At 49.7% G+C, this 21,426-nt stretch overlaps 8 protein-coding genes and 1 non-coding gene across 9 annotated transcripts in view; 5 read left to right on the top strand and 4 right to left on the bottom strand.

Moving 5' to 3' along the window:
• Positions 1-352: 352 nt before the first annotated feature.
• On the top strand, positions 353-456 carry tRNA. Its single transcript has 2 exons — positions 353-390; positions 413-456. It is a non-coding gene; the product is annotated as a tRNA-Leu (tRNA).
• Positions 457-936: 480 nt separating this feature from the next.
• On the top strand, positions 937-2,692 carry FPRO_04581 (uncharacterized protein; the record flags this gene model as incomplete). Its single annotated transcript, XM_031230107.1, has 2 exons — positions 937-1,126; positions 1,179-2,692. 2 exons carry the CDS (start codon positions 937-939, stop codon positions 2,690-2,692), a joined length of 1,704 nt encoding a protein of 567 aa, XP_031080277.1.
• Positions 2,693-2,924: 232 nt separating this feature from the next.
• Positions 2,925-3,553, bottom strand: FPRO_04582 (uncharacterized protein; the record flags this gene model as incomplete). Its single annotated transcript, XM_031230108.1, has 2 exons — positions 2,925-3,412; positions 3,466-3,553. The coding sequence occupies 2 exons, from the start codon at positions 3,551-3,553 to the stop codon at positions 2,925-2,927; spliced, it is 576 nt and encodes a 191-aa protein (XP_031080278.1).
• Positions 3,554-4,125: 572 nt separating this feature from the next.
• On the top strand, positions 4,126-6,153 carry FPRO_04583 (uncharacterized protein; the record flags this gene model as incomplete). The annotated part of the gene is made up of 2 exons (XM_031230109.1): positions 4,126-4,292; positions 4,347-6,153. 2 exons carry the CDS (start codon positions 4,126-4,128, stop codon positions 6,151-6,153), a joined length of 1,974 nt encoding a protein of 657 aa, XP_031080279.1.
• A 431-nt stretch (positions 6,154-6,584) lies between these two features.
• On the bottom strand, positions 6,585-8,249 carry FPRO_04584 (uncharacterized protein; the record flags this gene model as incomplete). Its single annotated transcript, XM_031230110.1, has 1 exon — positions 6,585-8,249. The coding sequence occupies one exon, from the start codon at positions 8,247-8,249 to the stop codon at positions 6,585-6,587; it is 1,665 nt and encodes a 554-aa protein (XP_031080280.1).
• Positions 8,250-12,022: 3,773 nt separating this feature from the next.
• On the top strand, positions 12,023-12,805 carry FPRO_04585 (putative multicopy suppressor of los1-1; the record flags this gene model as incomplete). Its single annotated transcript, XM_031230111.1, has 1 exon — positions 12,023-12,805. One exon carries the CDS (start codon positions 12,023-12,025, stop codon positions 12,803-12,805), a length of 783 nt encoding a protein of 260 aa, XP_031080281.1.
• A 790-nt stretch (positions 12,806-13,595) lies between these two features.
• FPRO_04586 (uncharacterized protein) lies at positions 13,596-14,966 on the bottom strand (the record flags this gene model as incomplete). Its single annotated transcript, XM_031230112.1, has 1 exon — positions 13,596-14,966. One exon carries the CDS (start codon positions 14,964-14,966, stop codon positions 13,596-13,598), a length of 1,371 nt encoding a protein of 456 aa, XP_031080282.1.
• Positions 14,967-15,986: 1,020 nt separating this feature from the next.
• On the bottom strand, positions 15,987-17,951 carry FPRO_04587 (uncharacterized protein; the record flags this gene model as incomplete). Its single annotated transcript, XM_031230113.1, has 1 exon — positions 15,987-17,951. One exon carries the CDS (start codon positions 17,949-17,951, stop codon positions 15,987-15,989), a length of 1,965 nt encoding a protein of 654 aa, XP_031080283.1.
• Positions 17,952-20,845: 2,894 nt separating this feature from the next.
• FPRO_04588 (uncharacterized protein) overlaps positions 20,846-21,426 on the top strand; it is a gene marked incomplete at both ends in the record, with an annotated part of 2,031 nt that continues 1,450 nt past the window's right edge. Inside the window, 3 exons of the mRNA XM_031230114.1 lie at positions 20,846-21,022; positions 21,084-21,184; positions 21,235-21,406. Coding sequence (XP_031080284.1) covers positions 20,846-21,022; positions 21,084-21,184; positions 21,235-21,406 — 450 coding nt within the window. The remainder of the gene's footprint in view (positions 21,023-21,083; positions 21,185-21,234; positions 21,407-21,426) is intronic.

Raw genomic sequence — 21,426 nt, forward strand, 5'->3', positions numbered from 1 at the left:
CACCCTTTTTACATAAATAAAGATATAAATTAAACTTTTAAAAGCACTTTCTTCTAAAAGTTATATTATATTAACATATAAAAGAAGGTTTATTATATAAAGTAAGTATTTAATTTATATTTAAATAATAAACTTTATTTTATATAAACTTTAATATATTAAAGTATTAATTTAATAAATTTATATTAATAATAAGAAAAGATCTTAAAACCCTACCTTAAGAAATATTGTATTTAAGAATACCTAGCTTAAGATATTAAGTATATTTAATAATAGCCTGATGGTTTAAGCAGACTCGTGTTGGATGTGTGTCAAGTTGACGATTGACGAGTTTCGGATAGCAACGCATTAAGGCAAGATGGCCGAGCGGTCTAAGGCGCTGTGTTCAGGTTCGATTTGAACTAGTAACGATTCGCAGTCTCGAAAGGGGCCTGGGTTCGAATCCCAGTCTTGTCAGCTTTCTTTTTCTCTGGCTCCAAGAATAAAGGGTTTTAATAATTTTTTTTATTATGTTGTATTTATTATGCCTAAATGTGGTGCTCATAAGCAATCTTAAGGGAGGTTAAATGAATAAAAACTTATATAAAATATTATAGTTAGTAAACCTTTAAGCCAGACTGACCAATTGATCTAGACACCCCTCGGTTTCCCTTAACGTCTAAAGTTTTTATACTCCCTGAGGGCAAGACAACTGCGAATTCCAGATAATGGCGTCACCGGCCAGGCCAGTGCGAATCCCCCCCTGACTTCTAAGTTCAGGTACCACCCCTCCAAATCGGCAGGTCTCTGATAGCGCACGCGCTTGTCGCGCTTCGCGATCTCAGCCCGTGTAAATTGAATGCTCGCTTCCTTCTCAACCGGCCCATCTCGTTCCCTTCCCCATGCTCTACTAATCATACCTATCAACTCACGAATGTCTTGGACTCGAAACACGAAATGGCAACAGCCTCGTCTTCTTCGATTCTCTCGTCGCCGTCATCTTTTGTGACGGCGCATGATGCTACACTTGATAAATCCACGGCCGCCAGTAGCCCTGTTCATGAGAACCCATGTCCCTATCGCGATGCGCGACAACTGCCCCGCGACTTGAAGGCGCATTGCCAGATTTTACTCGAAGAACAGCTGTGTATGCTGGCGCTCGCTCCTCTCAATGGTAACTTATACTTACATCGACATAGATGGCTCCGCGATAAATCTCCTCAACAGCATTGCCGCCTCCGGTATATCCAAACACACTCGCTCGAAGAAGCACGTCCTTGTCCCTCCTCCAAGCCATCTGGCTCTATTGAATACTCTTGTTATTCATCCTCTCCACACTACCCGTGCGGAGAAAAAAGACCAGCGCGACGTTGCCTCACAAGCTCTCGACTATTTGCACAATATTCTTCGAGTTGCCGGTCCCGTTAATGCCGATCTTAGAACAGCCTTCCAATTCAACTCTACACCACGCTCAGGTCGCCGCTGGGATCAATATGGACCGGGAAACGATAGTGATATATCAGATGCGGAATCAAACGGCGACGATGATCGACTTCGAGGCAAACTTGCCAACGATGGTAGCATATGGGACCGTGGACAAGACTTTTGGTCAACCCTTGGTTGGGCACTCAACTGCAGCACTTTATATCCAAAGCGATGGCAATACTGGAAAGTCTGGCTAGAGTTTATGTTGGATGTCTTGGAGGCCGACTGGAACGAGCGCGAGCGATGCGACAAGGAGGCGCAATTAGCCAATGGCCCAGAGAGCGAACTACCTCGTACGTCACGCAATGAATCTATCATTGTGATGTACATGGAGCAACAAAACGGGCGACAAAGTGGAGCTAAAGGATTCGTCAAAGCCATATTTGCTGACGGAGGCGAGATATCGTCGTCTGCCTTTCGCGAGGTTTTTGATAAGGAACCCAGAGGCCCCAGCAAGACGTCTAAGAAACGAAAGCGGGAGCAGGTGCTGGACCTGGAAAACGACAAATTTGGTGACTACTTTGATGATGAATCAATCTCTTCGGGAGTTTCCGAACCACCAACGCCGCAGAAGCCCAAGGACACGCGAAAACTCGGCACAGCGGGTGTACACTCGCAAGGGCTGGTCGAGTCTGTCGACATACGCCTTCGTCTATTCAGATTACTTTCTGCGGTGACATGGTCACTTCGAAAGCCTTCCGAGCTTCATCGTTTGTATGAGGAGTATACGGCCTCCCTCAAACTTCTCCCGCTCCCTATGTTTACTCTCTTTGCGTGCCAGAGACCAAATCCACTTCTACCCGAAGCACATATTACTATCACCAAAGAATTATTCGATTTGCTCCTACCATCATCATACAAAGATCCTTCAAAGGTTGACCCAGAAGGTGACGCGGAGGGTAGTTTGACCTTGCCAATGTTGGAAGAGTGTTTTGTCCCTCATCCGGCGAATACCGTGGCTCTGGAAGACAACGCGAAATTATCCCTAGTCGTTGAAGACGCTATGCAACTTCTCTGGGCATGCGATCTAATGGTTTATTCTGAAGAGTTTGAAGAGGCTGTTGAGACGGGCATCAAAGCTCGAGAAGCAAAAGCAAAGAAGCGGCGTACTGGGAAGGTCAAGGGTGATGAAGCCGACGCTCTCGCGCAAGAGATCCTGACTAATTCAGGTGAAAGAATTCGGCTGTTTTTGGAAGTTTTAAAAGCTTCTCAGGAAGCGGAGTCGTGAGACGGCTGATCGGGTGCCGATTCTATTGGGTTTTTGGTGGTATTGTACATATTATAGACTGCCCAGTGCATGAACATAATGCCGTAATGAATGATGATGATACCCAAGATTCTGCCGTTGAATCTCTCTCGTCTTTTTCCGTGACTCTTGTACATTGGTGCTACATTTGATATGGCAATTATGGCTTGCTAGGCCAGTTGAGCCGGTCAGTACTTGACTGAAGCTCTATTGCTCAACGTTTCTTGGCAGCTGCAGGACTCCAAGAAGTGGGTTGCCACGTCTCGCCTGGCGCTCTGGCCTTTGCCTTGGCCCAAGGATCATCCTTCTTTTCAGCCTCTTCCTTGGTCTTTTTTGGGCCCATGTCGGTCTGCTCACTACACCTGGCGTCTTGTTGTAAAGGACTGGCCTTCGCCGGTGACAGCAACGGTGCCGGCGCAGCCTGCGGCGCGTCCATGACTCGCGGCTTGGCCTCCCATCGAGCATCCGCCTCAGCAGCAAGCTTCTGCATCCTCACCCGGCGCAGAACATCGCTGTGTTGTTCCTCGATACTTGGAGGGTCCTCTCGTGTATGCCGTAGCCACTGGTGCCATTGAGGGCTGACCTTTACGGAAGAGTAGTGTGTTGATCGCGGGTATTTAACAATTCTTCGCCAGCGCTCATTACTCTCAGCGCCTCTCGTGAGTCGAAATTCCCAGTAAGTGTTACCCTGAAGGTCGTAACCTGGTGGTATGTAAGTGGGAGGAGAGTGGTTGGAGGGAAGATTGAAAACAAACCCACGAGGAAGCGCTTGCGCCAAGGGAGGCGTAGAGCTTTCCACCGATACCAGGCCCGCGCAACAGGCCCAATCTGATTTGTGGCCATGTGCTTCTTTTGTTTCAATTTATGACCTTGAATGTCACCAAAAGAATATGGGGGGACGCAAATGTTCTGGGAAGTCTTGCATCCATGACACTACACACACACACAGCCACTTTCATGATGCACCAGCCACCCCGCCCCAGCCACCTAATAACTCCCAGTCCACGTCATTTCATGGTGGGCTGGATGCTGGTGTTGGGTGTATGCCGCCCAATCTTGCCTGCTCGAATGCAGGCTACTACCTAATTCCTTGGATACTTACCTACCTCGGATACCCGGGACCATCTTATTTTCTCTTCCTATTCTTCTCAATCAACACTTGATTTCTATCCTGATAGTTGGCCTTCAAGACGATTGCTTGGAGACAGCTTCATTTGTTTTATTGCGAATTGATACCCGTCCCCTCCCTCCGTTCAAGAAGCTGTGCGACTTTTGCGACAGGACCGTACTCTCTACGTCGCTTACCAGTGCAAACGCTTGAATCGAAACTCGTACTAGGGGAGATACGAATCCAATTCCTTATTCCTCAGGGTGATTGAGTTGCTATTCCGAGAACCCATCTGCGAGCTGTCATTATGGCGTCCGTGTCGTCGCTTGATAAAGACTTGCGCAAGATGCGCCTTGAGAAATACACACCTGCTGCTGCTAACGAAGCTCGGTCATGGATTGAAGACATTCTGGGGGAGAGCCTTCCTTCGTCCGATCTCCTCGAAGGACTAAAAGATGGAGTTGCTCTATGCAAGTAAGTCGCCTCCAAGCCTGGCGATCATGAATGCGGGACTTACACAATGCTCAGGCTCGCCAATCTCGCCCTTCCACCTCCTGGGGTTCGGTTCAAGCAATCGGCCATGCCTTTCGTACAGATGGAGAATATCTCGTTATTTCTCCGTGCCTGCCAATCCCCACCACTGAACCTCCACCAACATGATACATTCCTTACTGTCGATCTTTTTGAGCAGAAGGACCCAGCGCAAGTTCTGCAATGCATCGGCGCATTCAGCAGAGCGGCCCATGCTGCTAATCCTCATCACTTTCCCACACCGATTGGACCTAAAAATCGACCTGAAACGGTTACTCCTCAAGGAACAGGTTCAAGGACACCTACCAGGACACGCGACAGGGGCGCATCCGTCACAAGCAACAAGTCGCCTGCCTTCGGACGCTCTGCTGCTCTACCGCATCGAACTGGCGATTCGGGCTCTGGGCGGTGGAGTCCTACCAAGAGTCCTACCCCAAAGAATGGGCCCGAGTCTCCTGGCGCCGTTAGCAGCTGGAGCAAAAAGGAGCACGAAGGGACTACTGCACCCGCCTGGAATATTGCACAGTATGGTTACTTAGGGGGCGCTAGCCAAGGTAATCTCGGTATATCGTTTGGCGGTAGGCGACAGATCACCAATGCTGGTCCCCGCGTGCCAACTCTCGCTGAGAAGGAGCGCCGTCGAAAGGAGGAGGAAGAGCGCGCTCGCCGTGAAGCGGAAGAAGAGGAGAGGCAGCGAGCTGAAGAGGAGGATCGCGCCCGGGTTGAGGAAGAGCTCAGATGGGAGCAGGAAACTGAACAACTGCGAGAAAAGGAGCGGCAAGCTGCCGAAGAAGAGAAGCGAAGATGGGAGGAGGAAGAACGGCAATGGAAACTCACAGAGGAAAAACGGCGTAAGGATGAGGAAGATGCCGAAGCCCGACTTGCCGAAGAACGAAAAAGCGTGAAGAATCGTGGTGATTCTAAGCTGACGGGGCAATTCCTGAGTCAGTATCGAGCCGCCGACCAAGGAGCATCACAGCAAGACGGTGCTTCTGAAGATGAATACAAGAACCGTGTGAAGCAGTTGGAGCAAGAGTTGGAGCTCGCTCGACAACGAGAAGCCGAGTATGAGCGAGAGCGTCAAGAGAGAGCTCAACGTCAAGAAAGCATAGAGACAAAACCAACTCCTAAGCCAAAGCCCAAGCTGGTGTCCAGTCCACCAACACGTTCTGACTCATGGTCTAAAGACGAGCGAGAGGTTCTGAGAACTCGGTCTCCTTTCAACAGGGAACCCCTTCAAACAAACAACGCTCATGCATTGCCCTCAAGGTCACCTCGCCCCTTGCCTGACCCGACTACCCTTCCCCAGGCCAAGTCACAGAACACGAGCAGCCGGCCCCTACCGGATCCCGCCACATACTCCCCAAAGCCTACGCCCGCCGCTCCCAGCCGTACCGACCGCTTTCTATCAAGTAACCCAGCCCCTTCACCACCTGCAGCCCAGGCGACTTATTCACGCGAGCTGGGTGCCACGGCTGAGCGCGATGCTGAAGACCAGCGTCGTGCACAGAGCCAGAATAAGACTAAGGCAGGCGGGTGGGCATCCAAGTCACTTCTGGAACGTGAGATGGAGATGGAACGCCAACGGCAGCGCGAGTGGGAAGAGGCACAGAAAGAGACTGCTGCGGCGGTACGCTCCAATGAAGGTGTAGACGGAATCGGCGGTGGTATCGGTGGCCGGTGGGATGTTGGGCAATGGGCTGGCTATACAGGCGGTGACAGCCAGAATAAGGGGTCAGTGGGTATCGGAGCTGGTCGAAGACAGATCGTAGGACCTCGGCCGCTTCCTGAGCAACCAAGGTAAGGTGCCGGGCCTAGAGAATAGAAGCGATTGTTTTGCAGTTCAAGCAACAAATCAAGGCTCTTTCAGATTTTGATCGATTGTGATGGCCTCCATGGATAGAATTCAAACTATTTCAACAAATGCGCACGTTCAATGGTGGACCTTGGTTTAATTATCTTCGTTTCCCAAGCATATCCATGGCTATCTGGTCAGTATCACCAGCACCTTGATAGGAAGGAGAGATGGCTGCTAGGCTTGAGTTTTGGTATGATAAGAACCTGTCGTGTATTGTGGTATCTTGAAACTTTCAAAAGAAAATGTCCTTCACCTGCCCATCCAAAGCACATACTTGCTATGATCGTTCCACCCATTTTATCTAAACCTCCCTATCCCTGAAAGGTAAAAACCCCCACTCCGTGCTTCATAAAATCCCAACTCACAGCATGAAATTCTCAAACATGATTTGCTTCTCCCATGGCAGCCTCATCGCGGCACCGTTTGCACATACACCAACCGCCTAGACTACCCCTTGCCCATTCCCGGCGTTGCTGCACGGGTAAATTGACGTCGCAATAGTGGTTGAGAATCTCCTCACCCTTCTTGATACCTCCCGGACGACCACCCACAACACGCTCCTTTCTGGCTTCAAGAACCATGCGGCCACCCCATTCCCATGTGACGTTGGGGTCGCAATCATGGTTCGCGAGACACCAATACGGGTGCACTGCGGCGACATCAGGGCGACCATCCCGAAGGCTTTTACGGGCCGATGCAGTGCCCCTGAATTTGGCGTATAGGGTGTTGAGCACCCATAGATCACTCTCAGCGAGCGAAGAGTATATATCTATATCCATCTTTTCCAAAACATGGAGCGGTGTTTCGATGTTGTATTTGAAAGAAAAGGGTAATGTCCACTCAGGAGGCGGGCCGGCATTTGGTGAGACGTTGATGTCGTTGGTTCGAGTCGGAACAAAATCACCCCATATATACTTGACCTCTCGAACATCAAGAGGATTAACCTCCTCGTGAGCAGCAATAGCCAGGACACGAGAAAGGAGCAAAAGGTAAAGTGTTTGGTCCGCTTCAAATGCATCAGGATCCTTAGCGATTGCGTCGACGTCCTTCTCACAAACCGCTGGATGATATCTCTCCATGGCTTGATCAAAGCAATACTGAGTGCAGAATACCGTGTCGTAGCATTCAGGGCAACTGATGGGCTCGTTCTCGCTGCCTAGTGGTGGCAGATCAGAACTGCACGCGTCACAAATAGAGTCCTTTAGGCGATTGTTCGCCGTGAGAAGTGAGTATTCCTTCAGCACAACCTCACCGGGGGCGATGTCCTCCTTGGCGAACACTCCAAGCTGCTTGCATGTTGGAATAATTTCATAGTCATCGGTGCTGCTCGCTCCTTCTAACAGGACAGGCAAGGTCGCAACCTCGACGACGCACTTTGGCGCCATGGAGCTCAAACGCTCGTTTAGCTCAGCCAGCGATTCCGGGGCGAAACGATCAGGTTCGTGGTCATTCCAGGGGTAGACCTCGCGACGGACGAGGCCTTGATCAGGGAGATTGGGGTAATCAATATCGATATCATCACGGCGAAGCCTTCTGCGGGCAACAGTGACAATGTTGTTCCTGGTGTCGAGTAGTTCTTGATTGGATGGTGAGAGCTGGAGACCGCGCTGACAGAAACTGGCAGCACTCTGTAGTGATCCACAGAGCAACAGGCCTAAAGAAAGGATCTGATATGCACGAACTTGGGCCAATATGGCCAGTCGTTTGACTGCCTCGTCTTCGACTTCCAGGTCAGTTTCGGGGCTCTGTAGCTCATCTTGGGGGAGGTTCCCATGTGCCAGAACATCAGGTAAGGGGACTGCTGTGTGCATCTGCAAAGACTCGAGGGCCTGGCCATGGTATTCGAAGCCCTCATTGAGAACCTCATCGGCTAGTAAGAGTGCACGATATGCATCGCCGGCTGCAAGGTCCGGATATCCTAGATCCGAGTGGATAGCGGCACGGTTGAGGTAGAGTATCAAGTCATAGGGTAGGCTAGAAAGTCCCTCTGTGAGCTGTGATCGCCGGTCAAGCAGCTGCTCGTTCCGGGCTGCTGGGTCCATGTCAGGATCAAATCAATATCGTTCGAGGTGATGACTCGTCAAGTCAAAAGCCAGTGGTTATGTAAGTTGGCACAAGAGTAGATTTTGGTAAAGAGGAGCAAAATAAGAGAAGAGTTGAACTAATGGATATAGGCCAACGATTGAATGCGGGACCCTCGGTGTAGAGCAGAGTTCAGCTCTGGTCTAAATCCGCAGAGATCGCAGTCATAAGTATAAAAAGTGAGGAGGCATAGAAAAAGAGACAAGTCTAGAAGTGACGATGGCAGTCGTTTCGTTACCAGACAAGGATCGGGGAGCTAAGGAATCGAGAAAGAGACGAATAAGTTGGGGGAGCGCGGTGATTCGCTATTCGTTTATATTAGTCGTCTTCTGGAACGGGAGGCTTTTTGGTAGGGCAGTCCAGGATGATTCTGATTTCCCGTCAGGACCCTGAATCTTGATATTTTCGCCAAAGACAAAACAGGGTAAATTTTTTTTATTTTCCCCATTAGGAGGTACCTGGGTTAGTCGCAAAGTCAAGGCAAGGCCCTTTAGATGGCCAAAACAAAGAAAACAGGCTTGGCAATTTCCAGCTGCCAGACCAAAAGGTTGGCTGCTGATGTTGGTTGGTGTTAGATGGATGTCGGAGCGAAGGTTCCGGGTCACACGAGAACAAAGCGCAACTGACAATGGAAGTGCGCGAGTGATGATTTGATCGCCAGGGTCCATCCACCCCGTTTCAAGCCTCCAATGTAATTTTTACAGTAACAAACCCGCAAACTGAGTAGGGGGAGGGGGGAGGAAAACCCAGAACGTCCCACGGGTGGGCCAAAAAGTGCCCCTCCGCACCCTGACACCCCTCCCACGTTTGCTCGACTGGGCTCGCAGCTGTCAAATACGAAAAGGCTTGAGCTTCGGATATTGCCAAGGGAGCCATAATATCAGGGTCTTCCAGATCCAAACTGGTGTGATCATTACGCAGGTAGTAGTCTAAGGGAACCTGATTCTCGGATTGACTAACCGAAGTGATGTCGTTTTCCCTTCTTCCTATTCCTTCATCAAGCTTGCTCCTTTCTTCCATCAGCCACCTTCGCCGGACCGGTCTCTTCGGTTGTCCGATGGCCAAGGACAGCAACCAGTCGCACCTCTAATGACAAATTTCAGATCGATCGCAGAAACAATATTCTTGTATTGATTGTGCTGCATAGGTAGGCATGCAGGAGGCCAAGTGGCTTGCCCGTTTCCCAAAACCGCTTCCCAGTCAAGTCTGAAATAATCAAGAATACCTATGCAGCAGTGCAGCTTCACATCGGATTCTCAAAGCCATCATTCTCGGATGCCGACTTGACGAGCCCCATGTCTTGATTCGACGTCGATTCGAGTGCCAGCGGGCCTGCCAACTACCTAATGCCCTGCATGCATGAGAGTGTAGTAGGGACAAGCACATGCACTCACCGTCTCTTACACGATCCTGAGAGACTTGTTGCCCCTCAGTTGACGAGGTCTTGAAATGTTTCTTCGACAGCACGGGCTATGGCTCGAGTACAAAATCAGGCGACTTGGAACATATCATTTGAGCGGATGCTCCTCGATGAGACTCTGGTATTCACGAATGACCTGAGGGATTACGGAGAATGAAGCTGCTGGAGGCTTCTAGAGACGTCCATTTCCCACATGGATACCTTAAGTTACCTATTCACCTGAGAATTGCATAAATAGAGGGGCTAGAGGGGTCAGAATCTTGGAGGGGTCCATTGGAGGGGCAGACCAGGGACCAGATAGACAAGGGCTCAGCCAGCCGGCATCTGCCCTGGAAAACTCTGCCAGGGCTGCTGGCCAGCCATGGAGCTCATAGGTAGCGACTTGCAGTACACACATACATACCTACACCCACAGAGATGCACACTGAACAGAAGGTACCGTAGGGAGACAATTATACGACAGGGCATATACTGGATACAAGACACTCTTTCCAACCATGAATTCTCTGCTCCAAGGTGATCAGTGAAGTCGGTATAAGTTGACAACTTCCCTCTCTCCCTCCTCATGAGACAAGCGCCAATAAAGAGCTTACCACCGCCGTCCACGATGCTTTGAAACGGAACGGCTAGCGGTGCGCCTAAACCCGCCGAGAAACCAGCTAACCTAACCTAACGCTTAGATACGTCATGAAATCACCTGTCCGTCAATAATAAAAAAGCTCCGCAGAACCGGACAAGCACATGCTTGTCAACGCACTGTTGACCCTATCTACAGGACCCTACCCTACCTCAAAAGCCACAGGAAAGCTCCCTGCACCTGGGTATCCTTATCAGAGGATGAAAGGAGAAGACGTCAGATCTGGCCGTTTATACCGCCGTCCCTTGCATGAATCCAGACGTCTTGCCCACCTCAATTGGCCCGTGTCTACTTAATTAATCGATCCTTCAACACATATCTAGCCATGCACATATCAAACACGATCGAGACGGACGCCAAAATTCGGAGCTGTCAAGGAGCTGTCCAGTTGCCTATTGGCTCTGTGCTGTGCTACCACCCGGTAATGATGATGCTACCTTGGTTAGTTTGGTTCCCACTTACAGTACATATGGGGGTTCCTTTGGCTTCGATTGCTTTGACAAGGGTTAGGAGGTTAGTTAGGTAGGGCTCAAAAGCACGTCAGCAACTACGACTACATGTCAAGCTGCTGTAAGTCAGATCTAACATGCTTAAAGATCCCTCTGAGATTCCCAAGCACCTTAGATGATGATTTCTCATCAGCCTTGATCATTGATAATATTCCTAGACGAGACCTACCACCAAGCTTAAGTCCAATCATCACATAAGGAGGATTAGCCTTCCTCGCTCATCCCCATGCCAAGTCTAGTTACCCGGGAACAAACGGCAATCCGATAAGCTTCCATGTTTCAACGGGACACCACGCGGCTAAAGTGCCCCATGGTTGACATGCATTATCTCGAAACAGAACCCAGCCATACACGATTCAGATATGTCAGTGTCAGAAAGGGAAAAGCCTACTTATGTAGGTAACTGACTACAACACAGTAGGTACCTACCTTGCTGTGCAGTACTGTGCAGATGTCTAGCACGCCACTGCGCTCATCATATCGTCTTCTGTACCGGAACCTGATCTTAACTGTGAGCTCCCACTGAGATCGAAGCTTTCGAGGTGCTGTCCAAGGAAGCTATTCTGAGACCGTTTTCGCTCTCCTCCCAAGCCTGGCTCTCCCATCCGTCCGCCCACCCACGGTAGGGAGCAAGTCAAGTAAGTTGCCTCTCTACCTGCTCGTAGAATGGTCCTTCCCCGTCTTGAATGCTCTTACTCCATGTCTGGGTCGACATTTACCGACGGGAGTTTGATCCACTCCACTCCATGCGACGGGATGCGATGACGAAGTAGGTACCCAATACTACCGTACCTACCTACCAGAAACTAGAAAAAAATGCCCACTGTGACTTCCATGGAACCCCCGCCTCTTACCTACCTAAGGTTGTAGCCTCTAGACTGCCTAAGACGATACCTACAGCATTATCAAATAATCCCACAACGTTCAAACAACCTCCTGATAAATTATTTGAGTCGATTGCCTCGCCTACCTACCAACCTTACCTTGTACCTTTGACACACTTACATCCTCTCTCACCCGTGTCAAGGATCAATCAGAGCTGCAGTAAAACCACGCACCTCGATCTTTCTTCGTCTCTCTCCTTGTTCCGTCATTTTTCATCTACCTACCTCTCTCATATCGTCACGACTCACCGCAAGCTTCAAAACCCGCACCACAAACGTCACCATGGGTAAAACACAACCAAACCTTTTCGCATTTCGCAACGTTGACGCCCTCGCCCCGGCGCTACGTTCGTATGTTATCCAGAGCCAAGCTGCCGGCATCGCCCGGCACGGCGCTTTCAAAGTGGGTGTATCTGGTGGTTCGCTCCCCAAGACGCTCGCCCAAGCCCTCCTGGCCCCCTCTTCAGGCCCCAACGACGTCGTCGATTTCAAGCGCTGGGAAATTTTCTTTGCGGATGAGCGCGCTGTGCCCCTCGACCACGAAGACTCCAACTATGCCCTTCTCAAGAAGGAACTTCTAGACAAGATCCCCGAGGACCAGAAACCCACCGTGCATCCCATCGACACAGAACACTTGAACGACCTGCAAGAACTTGCCGACCAGTACGAGAAGACACTGGTTGCCAGCTTCGCCAGCCGCGACTCGGTCCGTCTGCCTATCTTTGACCTCCTCCTCCTCGGCTGCGGACCCGACGGACATACCTGCTCTCTTTTCCCTGGCCATGAACTGCTCCGTGAAGTCGACGCCTGGGTTGCTCCCATTGAAGACTCCCCCAAGCCTCCCCCCAAGCGCATTACCCTCACTCTTCCAGTCGTCAACCACTCCGTTCGTGTCGCGTTCGTCGCTACTGGCGGCGGCAAGAAGGAGATCATGAAGCAGATCTTCGATACCGACGGTGGTCTGCCTTGCACTCTTGTCAATGAGGGTACTGGTGAACGCTGCAGTTGGTTCGTCGACGAGCCTGCTGTCGAGGGCGTCAGCTTTCCGCGAAGGGCTTTCCTATGATACCATCACCCAAGCTAGCTTTAATAACAAGCACCTCTACCCAGTATTTGAGCTTTAGCCTGACTCACCATGACATGCAAACCACATCAACGTGCTGTCGCACCAGATGGAGCCTGGCATCTTGCGAAATTCGCAGGAGAGCTGGATGTTCAGCTTCCAATTCATCACTCCTTTCAACGTCCCTCACGATCTTAGAGGACCTAAAACACTATAAGACGCGTCAAATCTCCGAATCGGCAAGGATATAAACGGCAATGCTATATCGCACCCGGCCCTGATCGATAAACCCCCAAGTACCATTTATGACTGCTATATCCCGATGATGATACTTCGTTTTTGCGTGGGCATCATTTAGAGGCGTTTGTTTCGAGATACGGAATTTCCCAGATTTTATGACAACGAAAATCACATCCAAAAGAGAAAAAAAGAAGAAAAAAAGAAATTATAAAAATCCCAACAAATTTCAATACCATGGTTTCGAGTTAGAGAAGATGGGGTTTGAAAGAATTGTGGTTGATTTACCAATTTCCGTTTTAACTTGATATCCGGTCGATATATGCCAATACGCACAAGGAAGAGATAGAGAGCCCCTTCTGCTGGTTATGTTCTCGTTTCGAGGCCAACTGGCATAGCATAGCTAGAGCAGCTCAGGCCCAAATATGATTAAAAAAATGAGTCTATATGTAACATGAAAGTGCATCATCTGCTGTGATGTCGCTGATCTAGGTGATATGTTGTTCATCTGATGTCCAAAACCCGCGCACGGAACATTATAAACTTGAACAATGCCTTACACAGCTCTCCAAACTGCTCCGGCTCTTGGGGTATCTTCCAATTCATCGTCTCGGTTCATTCTCTCAATCCACTCATCTTCACGCGCAATCGCATCCCGCTCAATATCGTCCATGACAGCCAGTTCAGTCAGCATGCCCTGCACAAGCTCCCTCGACCCTTCTACCATGCGATGCAGACTTGATTGATCTTTGGGTTCTCCCTCTTGGTCATCACCGGCAAAATCCCCCAATTGATCGAGCTGTCGCTTTATGGTATCCAATCGTCGTACCAAGCCAGCGCATTCGTCCTTCCATGCAGAATCAAGTTCGCCAATAAACAGCACGTCGTTCTCCTGGATGAGAGCTCCGCCTGCACGTCTCGCTTCTTCGATTTCGCACATGCGATCAACCCATCGTTCAAATCGCCTGACGACCCTAGCATAACGACCACCGGGTTCCTCCAGCGCCCATAGACCAGCTATGGCTGCATCTAGGATTTGTATGCGCTCTTCCAGACCACCGCCAACAGCCCACTTACGGAGTGCCAGGATGTTCTCCCTCTCAACCTCTGCCTTCTCCTGGTCATCAATCTGTTTGCTGGCGCTAGCAAGCTCTGAAAATCGCTCCCCAAGTTTGCGCTGGGCACTAGCCCTCCAGGTAGCATCGACAGTCGGTGCATCTCGATGCAAAAGATGAAGTTGCAGAAGCTCGGTTTGTAACCGACTTGTCTCGGCGGATGCAGCGACATTGGCCGGAAGCTTAGACGGTGATGGCGGAGCGAGGAATGTTGACGTCAGTGGTTTGGGCGCAGAGGACTTGGCTGGTGAGTAGTGTTGCTGGAGAGTTGAGAAGGCCGGACGAAGGCGTGGTGCGGCGCCCGAGAGCTTCTCGTTGGTGGAAGTAGTCGACGACCGAGTAGGACGAGTGGTCGTTGTTGTGGTAGTGGTGCTGCTAGCTGACGAACCAGAAGAAGGAGGTCTCAAGACTGGCGCATTTCTCAAGCCAGTGGCAGTGCTCTTTGCGCGCGTATGCGTAGGAGCAGGTGCCTTTCTAGTTATTTGAGTCGGGCCATCTGCCGAGGTCGGTCTCACCGCTGGTCGAGGTCTTGTAGTCGTGGTTGAGGGGGGATATCGAGTTTCCCTCTTCGCAGGCTCAGATGTTACTGGTTTAGCAGGCTGTCTAACAGACGTTGCCCTGGAGAGTCCTGTGGTTGTTCCATTTCTCAATGTTCTCGCATTGCTAGACGTCGTCGCACTTCTAGTCAAGGGCTTTACAGGAAGGCGACTCGGTGAACCGTCTGGGGGGTTCGCATTAGCATTAGCAGTCGCAGTGGTTGTGGTGGAAGAAGGAGGTTTTCGAAGTGATCGTGAGCGTTGTAGCGTGGACATAGTGATATCCGTCACAGTCCGTCGCACGATGGATTAAACGGGTTCGGGATTGATAGAAGCTATTAAGTGAATGTTTATTGTGATGAAGCTTGGGGAAATCCAGGGTCGCTTGGGCTACCGGTACGGTAAGAAAGTGGACCTGCCCTGAGGAAGCCTCCGTTAGCCGGAACACGGTGAGTGGACGGCAACACTGAGCCAAGGACCCGGTGGAGGCTAGCATACTCGGTGAGGAGAGCCTCTAGTTAAAGTACCTAACAGTGGAGGTTAACTTGAACGGACGCTTGGAATTATCAGACAAAAACCCATCTAAATACGAACCTACCTTTGGCATTGATATCAAGGAATGCTGCTCTTGCATAAGAGCTTGTGTTAGTCGAGTTTTAGACTATCAAAGACCTGAGTGCTAAAAAGGCAGTCCACATGGTAGAATCCGTGCACACGAGTCCTGCTTTGACAACCTCTTCCATGTCATCATCAACATTACACATTCATATCAGTCTTAGTACTCGTCTGATTGAGTCCGCCCCTGTATCTTCGGCAATTAAATTCTTGTATCAAGGTATCTTTTTATCATTGATGAGAATCTAATCGAGCTGCCCCTTCTAGGTCAGCACATTAACATTTCGTAGTATCAGAGTGCCTCAGCGAAGCAGCAAACATGAGTTCATTTTCCTTTTCGATATCACCAGATCATACCAACAAAAAATGGACAAGATGTCCTCATCTTCCCCCTATTCCCCGAGCTCGTAAACATGCTGCTGCTAGCAAATGCGGTATTGTTCAGGTCGTGATGAACGACATCATCCCATACTGTCTATGTTTTCCTCCTGGTCTGCCCTCACATGGCCTTTTTATATATAATACATGCAATGCGTGACTCGGATCAAACCTGCGAGGAGAATCTATACGCAACAAAGAAAAGGGCGTGAATAAGTGCGGTTCATGTGGCGATGAGATAAAATGGTCAATGATTAAAGAACATTAAGAGACAATTTCGTGGCAACGCTCGTGGGGGTTCGATTATGATGTGAGTTGTGGGTGGCTGACCAGTCGGCGCAGGTCATTGCCATTGTTGTTAAGCTTCTTGACGCAGTGCTCGCATATTCGTAGATGACAAAAACTGCAAGTCCATCTATCTTCAACATCCGACTTATCGCACGTTTGGCAAGTCAACGGATAATATTTGTTAGTCCGGCGGTTCATCGTCTTATGGCCATGGTAGCAATTGAAATGGGACTTTTTCAGCGCCGGCGCCTTGAAGATAGTACCTTCTGGTATAGGTGACTCGGACTGTTTGGGGAAGTAGGCCGCGCGTGGGTCGGGTTCCTGCAGTACCTTCATCTCAGGATACAGGGTACCATCTCTACCTCTGTAAAGGGGTCCCTGAGACTCGGACGGCACCAGTCTCGGGTCGTGTTCAACTGCCAAGTGTCGTGGAGGGGCATTCGACTTTACGGATGAATGTCGTGGTGGGAACCGATTTGAAACTTCCGTAGGAGGCTGGACTTGGTGAACAACAGTGTCACTGCCAGAGGATTCACGACTTCCCCTTGAATCAGTGACTGAAGGTGGTAACGATGCCGCCTCTGGCGATGCAGAGACCGGCTTGTCCTCCGAAGGGCTCGGTAGCCTAGGGACCTGCACAGCCTTACGTGTGATGCTACCAGTACTTCTTAGGTGTTCTTGGGTTTGTGCGTGAGGAAATATACTTGTGACGTCAGTTGGAATTTCTGGAGAAACCTGCGCAGCGGGCTCTGGTGATGAAGCGGGCGACAAAGGCGAAATAAAGGAATCAACAACGGGAGTCTTGATGTCTTCCTTTTGATATTCAGGCGTGGGGGGGCGATTTGCCCCAGGTCGTGGCGTTGAGGAAGACTTGCTTGTGTCACCCGATGATTTCCCCCTTCGATGAAGATGAAGTTTCCCTTTGAGACGGTTCAGTTTGGAACTATTAATCCCCATGGTCGGGGTGTCGGGCACCTGCTCAGCGGCTGGCGACGTTTCGAAGTCCTGACCAGCAGGCACTATGGGGTTGGTGCTCCCAGGCTGCCAGTTTGGTATTGAGGAGACTTTAGGTCCGCTTGAAGAAGGCTGCTGTTGAACATGTGGTTGTGCGACAACTGGCTTCGTTGCAGCGGTCGACCCGTGGCTAGCAACAAGCTTTAGGTCGGGAAGCTCAAGGCTCCGCTCGGCCTTTGACGACCGACGACGCCAAAGCTGAGGTTCAGGCTGCTGCTGGGAAGAAGGCGACGACGCTGAGTTCAGTTCAGGCAGCTTGTTCTCCGGGACTGGTTTTCGAACAGGAGCAGGCGTGGCTGGAAGATGATATTTGGTGTCCTTAGAGGGTAATGGGGGTGGCCGAGTGTTGTTGGCGAGCAGCTTCTTGGCAACATACTGTTGCGGTTGTTGCTGTTGATGATGATGCTGTTGTTGCTGGGCGGAGGGACTGATAAATGTGCCAGTGTTGGTGTTGGTGGGTGGAGCTTGGTGGCCCAGCGATGAGATTGCCTCACTCTGACGGACACTGTCGTCGGCTTCGTAGGGCGACCTGACAAGGGATTCGCCGGACGAGCGTGAATATGCCGACAGAATACTCGATAGTGATTCCGAAGGTGATGGGGGAATCTGTGATGAGTTTGGCTGCTGCGGCTCTTTCTGAGGTAGTGGTGGTGGGTTTGCAGGCAGCTTCCCGATGGGCCGGCGTGGAATAGCCATTTTGGGCGGACCAGATGGAGGGGAATCAACCGCAAGCAGATGTAACGGCGGCAGTGATAGAGGCAACGACTTCGCGTTGGCTATACTAGTCGAGCGCGGCGGAGGTGGTGGAAGCTCTTTGGCGGGAGGTAGACGAGGGGAAGGTTCCTCATAATAATCGTCATAAAAACTTGGATCGTCAGGACCTGGGACATCGGGAAGGGCTTTCGACCAGCGAGATGAGCCAGTTTTAGGCGGTTGCAGAGAATTTGAATTCAACATGGTAGCCATGACGAAACTGAAGCAGTCGTGTCAACCTTGGACGACAGGCTAGGAGCAGGAGCAAGAGCAAGGGGGATGCCGTTTAACTTGAGGCAAGATAAAACAGGTGAAACCAGGGACGTGACAACACAGCAATGCAATGCAAAGGCTGGTAAAACGTATGAAATGCCGGGCCCTGGAATCCTTTTGATAATATGGAAGGGGATCACGGGGAAGCCGCCCCTCGAGGGAGCTTACAGGTAGATTCAAACCGATTCAAGTGGGGGGAAGGGAGACAGAAGAGACAAGTCAACGACAACGAGTGAAACCGGCAAAGAATGGATCTTGAGGTCGATATTGAATCAAGTGGGACGAGCTGTGAACGAGAGTAGGCACACAAGTGCAGTCAATGCGTGGATGGATGGAACAAAGTGGATGAAGATGATGGATGAAGAAAATCATCCAAACAGATTCAGAAAAAGAAGAAAAATCAATAGTGTAAGGAAACAAGATCAGATCGTGGGAGAAAGGAAAAACAAGGAGGCCTCGAGTCGATCCTTCTGGTTCTTGGTTCACGTACGTCCTGCCCTGCTTATGAGCATCTTTTCCTTGGACCCTCTACCTTTAGTCTACAGCTTGTCTAGGGTTTCATCGAAAACACACCAACGCCGTCTTCAACCGGGGCAATCTCTTGACCAAGCCGCTGGGACTTGCTTGGACTTGAGCGTTAGCATCATGCAAAGCAAGCAGAACTGCATGGGCAATCTCACAATGTACAGTACTTGGCTCATGCCTCGGGATGGGCGGAGGGAGGCTTGGTGTGGCTTATGCAGTCAGTCTCTGGCCACCCAAGGCTCAACCCAACTCAACCTCTCGGGGAACCCATTGCTGCATGTGGCTCGTGGAGTTCTGGTGCATAGCGTCCGGAAGCAGGGGACCTGGGGACGGAGACCATGGCAGCTGAAACAACCAGTAGATTTGATCTCCAGTCACTCTTGGGCGGGGAATTCAGGTTCACTGCAGCTGAATCCACGTCACTATCTACTCACCCCTGCATATGTTAAACTAAATTCAACGGTATTCAATTCAATTCAGATGAAAATTGAAAAACTCAATCAGATGATTTCACCGGCGAGAACTCAATGGTATGGATTAGTTCGGTGTTTGTTTCTGTTAGAGTTTAATGACTTCTTATTATAACTGTGACTAGTTACACATGTAGAGCACTCATCAATTCACTGTCTCACAAATGTCTAATATGGATTGATACGGATACTTGCAGCACTTCCTCGTGGCCCTTTCGTACCTAATGCACAAGGTGTTGCTTTTTTTCCTTCATCTCGTCTCACCATCCACCTCTTCTTATTTGCTGTTCAGGAAGAGTGCAGTCAATCAATGCCCAAGGTTACCTCAGACATTCAAAGATTGTCTTTTGCCTTTCGTCTTCTCCCCCTCGTCCGAATGATGCCACAATATTTTTGTATCTCATATTTGAACTCTAACATGTCCTTCATTTACTTATACGAGTCACAAAAACTCTCACATTAGCAGCAGAACGCCACAGTTCAACTACCCGATCATGCCGGTGTATGTATGTATGGATGTACGGAGTATGTACTGTACTTTACCGACCCTTGCAATTGATCGCCCAACGCGTCACGTCTCTCCCCTGTCTGTGTACTCCAAACACACACTCGGGGCGATCGATCCTCCGGAGCCCAAGCATCTCCACAGGTAATTTGAAGCTGCAGAATGGCAATCCACCATCTGTGATCCTGTAATGTTGAAATGTCGCCAAGGACTACCAGAGTTTTTTTCTTCTTTTTTCTTTCTTCTTTTTTTCTTTTCTTTCTTTTTTTCTTTTCTTTCTTCGAATCAGTCAGCACGATGTAACCAGCAGCGGGGGGACGGCTATGACGAGACCTTGTCTCTATTCTGAGTACTCCGTAACGCGTTTGGCATTAGTTTGGTAGTGATGCCCACTGAGATTTGGCCCGCATTCGTCTCTGACCTTGGCAGAGTCAGCAACCAGCCCCTGCCTTGTCAAAATTGGTCGAATGTTCCATGTTTCAGATCAATCCCATGTGAACGAACCCACGTAGCCACATAGCGTAGATGATGCGAACAGCACAAACATTACGTCGATGAACGAGGATGCATAAACTTGCAATAAGAGGGAAACCGATGTGTAGTATACACAAGGTATTGATTGCATCATTGCATTCTGAATAGCCATTGGCCTCGACGTTGTTTCTAATGATTCAATGCTTGAGTTCCTTTTCCTATTCGTTCATAGCACACTTTATGCACTCAGTCTTGTGGCAGGGCCGTCATCGAGTTTATCAGTCGTGAACAGCCGTTCATCCTGAAATTCCTGCTTGATCAATTTTTTATTTTTTTTACCATTCCCCAGGCCTAGCGTAACACTGGCATAAGTCGCTGACATTGAACATCCGCGTGTTGAGCAGGTGAGAATGATGACATTAGCCCTCAGTCCAAAAGTTTCATCTTGTGGTAATATGAACTAAATAAGAGGTTTATACAGGATGGAAGGGAAAATACTGAAAGTCGCCGAGTCCTTCACAAGAACAAATTTAACTAGTTACACGAAGGAGGAGGATTCAACATCGTTTGAGATACAAATGCCCCTTCTTTTCGAAGAGCCTCACTTATTATCATAAATCGTCTTCCTATAATGACATCAGTTTCTCCGATGATGCCGTCAGATGGCTGCTTGAATCTGACTGTGACTTAAGATCCAACTCATAAGCAAGGCCAATATCTGTTTTGCAGCACACTGCCCCGTTGAAAGACTGCTAAATACTCTGGCCTCGCCCAACTTCTCAACCTGGAGTGAATATCAGACGGTAGTATTACGGTATTCTGAGCTCCCAATTTACTCGGATTGTAGCAAGGGAAGAGATATGAACAGCAGTTTGAGCTCAGGGAGCCCGTCAGAAGGTTCACCCCTTCTTGAAGATCGTTATCATGACGATACACCAAGAAACATTGAAAACGAACAGACATCAGATGACGATACTCCCAAGGCACTATACAGTGACAAGAAGTTGCATCTCGTAGTCGCAGCTGTCGGAATCGGTGTAAGGAGGATCCTTAGGGTCTTTACTCATGACACGGGCTCTTACTCACAAATTCTTCAAGGTCTACCTCGCTGCGGCCGATCAACTTCTAACAGTTGCAACTTATGCCAAGATTGGTAACGAACTAAATGCCTTGAACAATACCAGTTGGATTGCTACCGCGTGAGTCAAAGAGCATGGCTGATATATAGGCCCGACTAATACTCCATCAGATACTTCCTAACCTTGACAAGCTCTCAACCTCTCTACGGTAAACTGAGCGACATATTTGGCCGCAAGCCATGCTTGCTCTTTGCCTACATTGTCTTTTCTCTAGGCTGTCTGGGTTGTGGCCTTGCCCAGGATATGGCACAACTATGTGCTGCGCGAGCCGTGGCTGGTATAGTAGGGGGGGGGGGGGTAGG

This window comes from Fusarium proliferatum, assembly GCF_900067095.1.
Source record: "Fusarium proliferatum ET1 genome assembly, contig: FPRO_scaffold004, whole genome shotgun sequence".
In the NCBI taxonomy this organism is placed as follows: domain Eukaryota; kingdom Fungi; phylum Ascomycota; class Sordariomycetes; order Hypocreales; family Nectriaceae; genus Fusarium; species Fusarium proliferatum.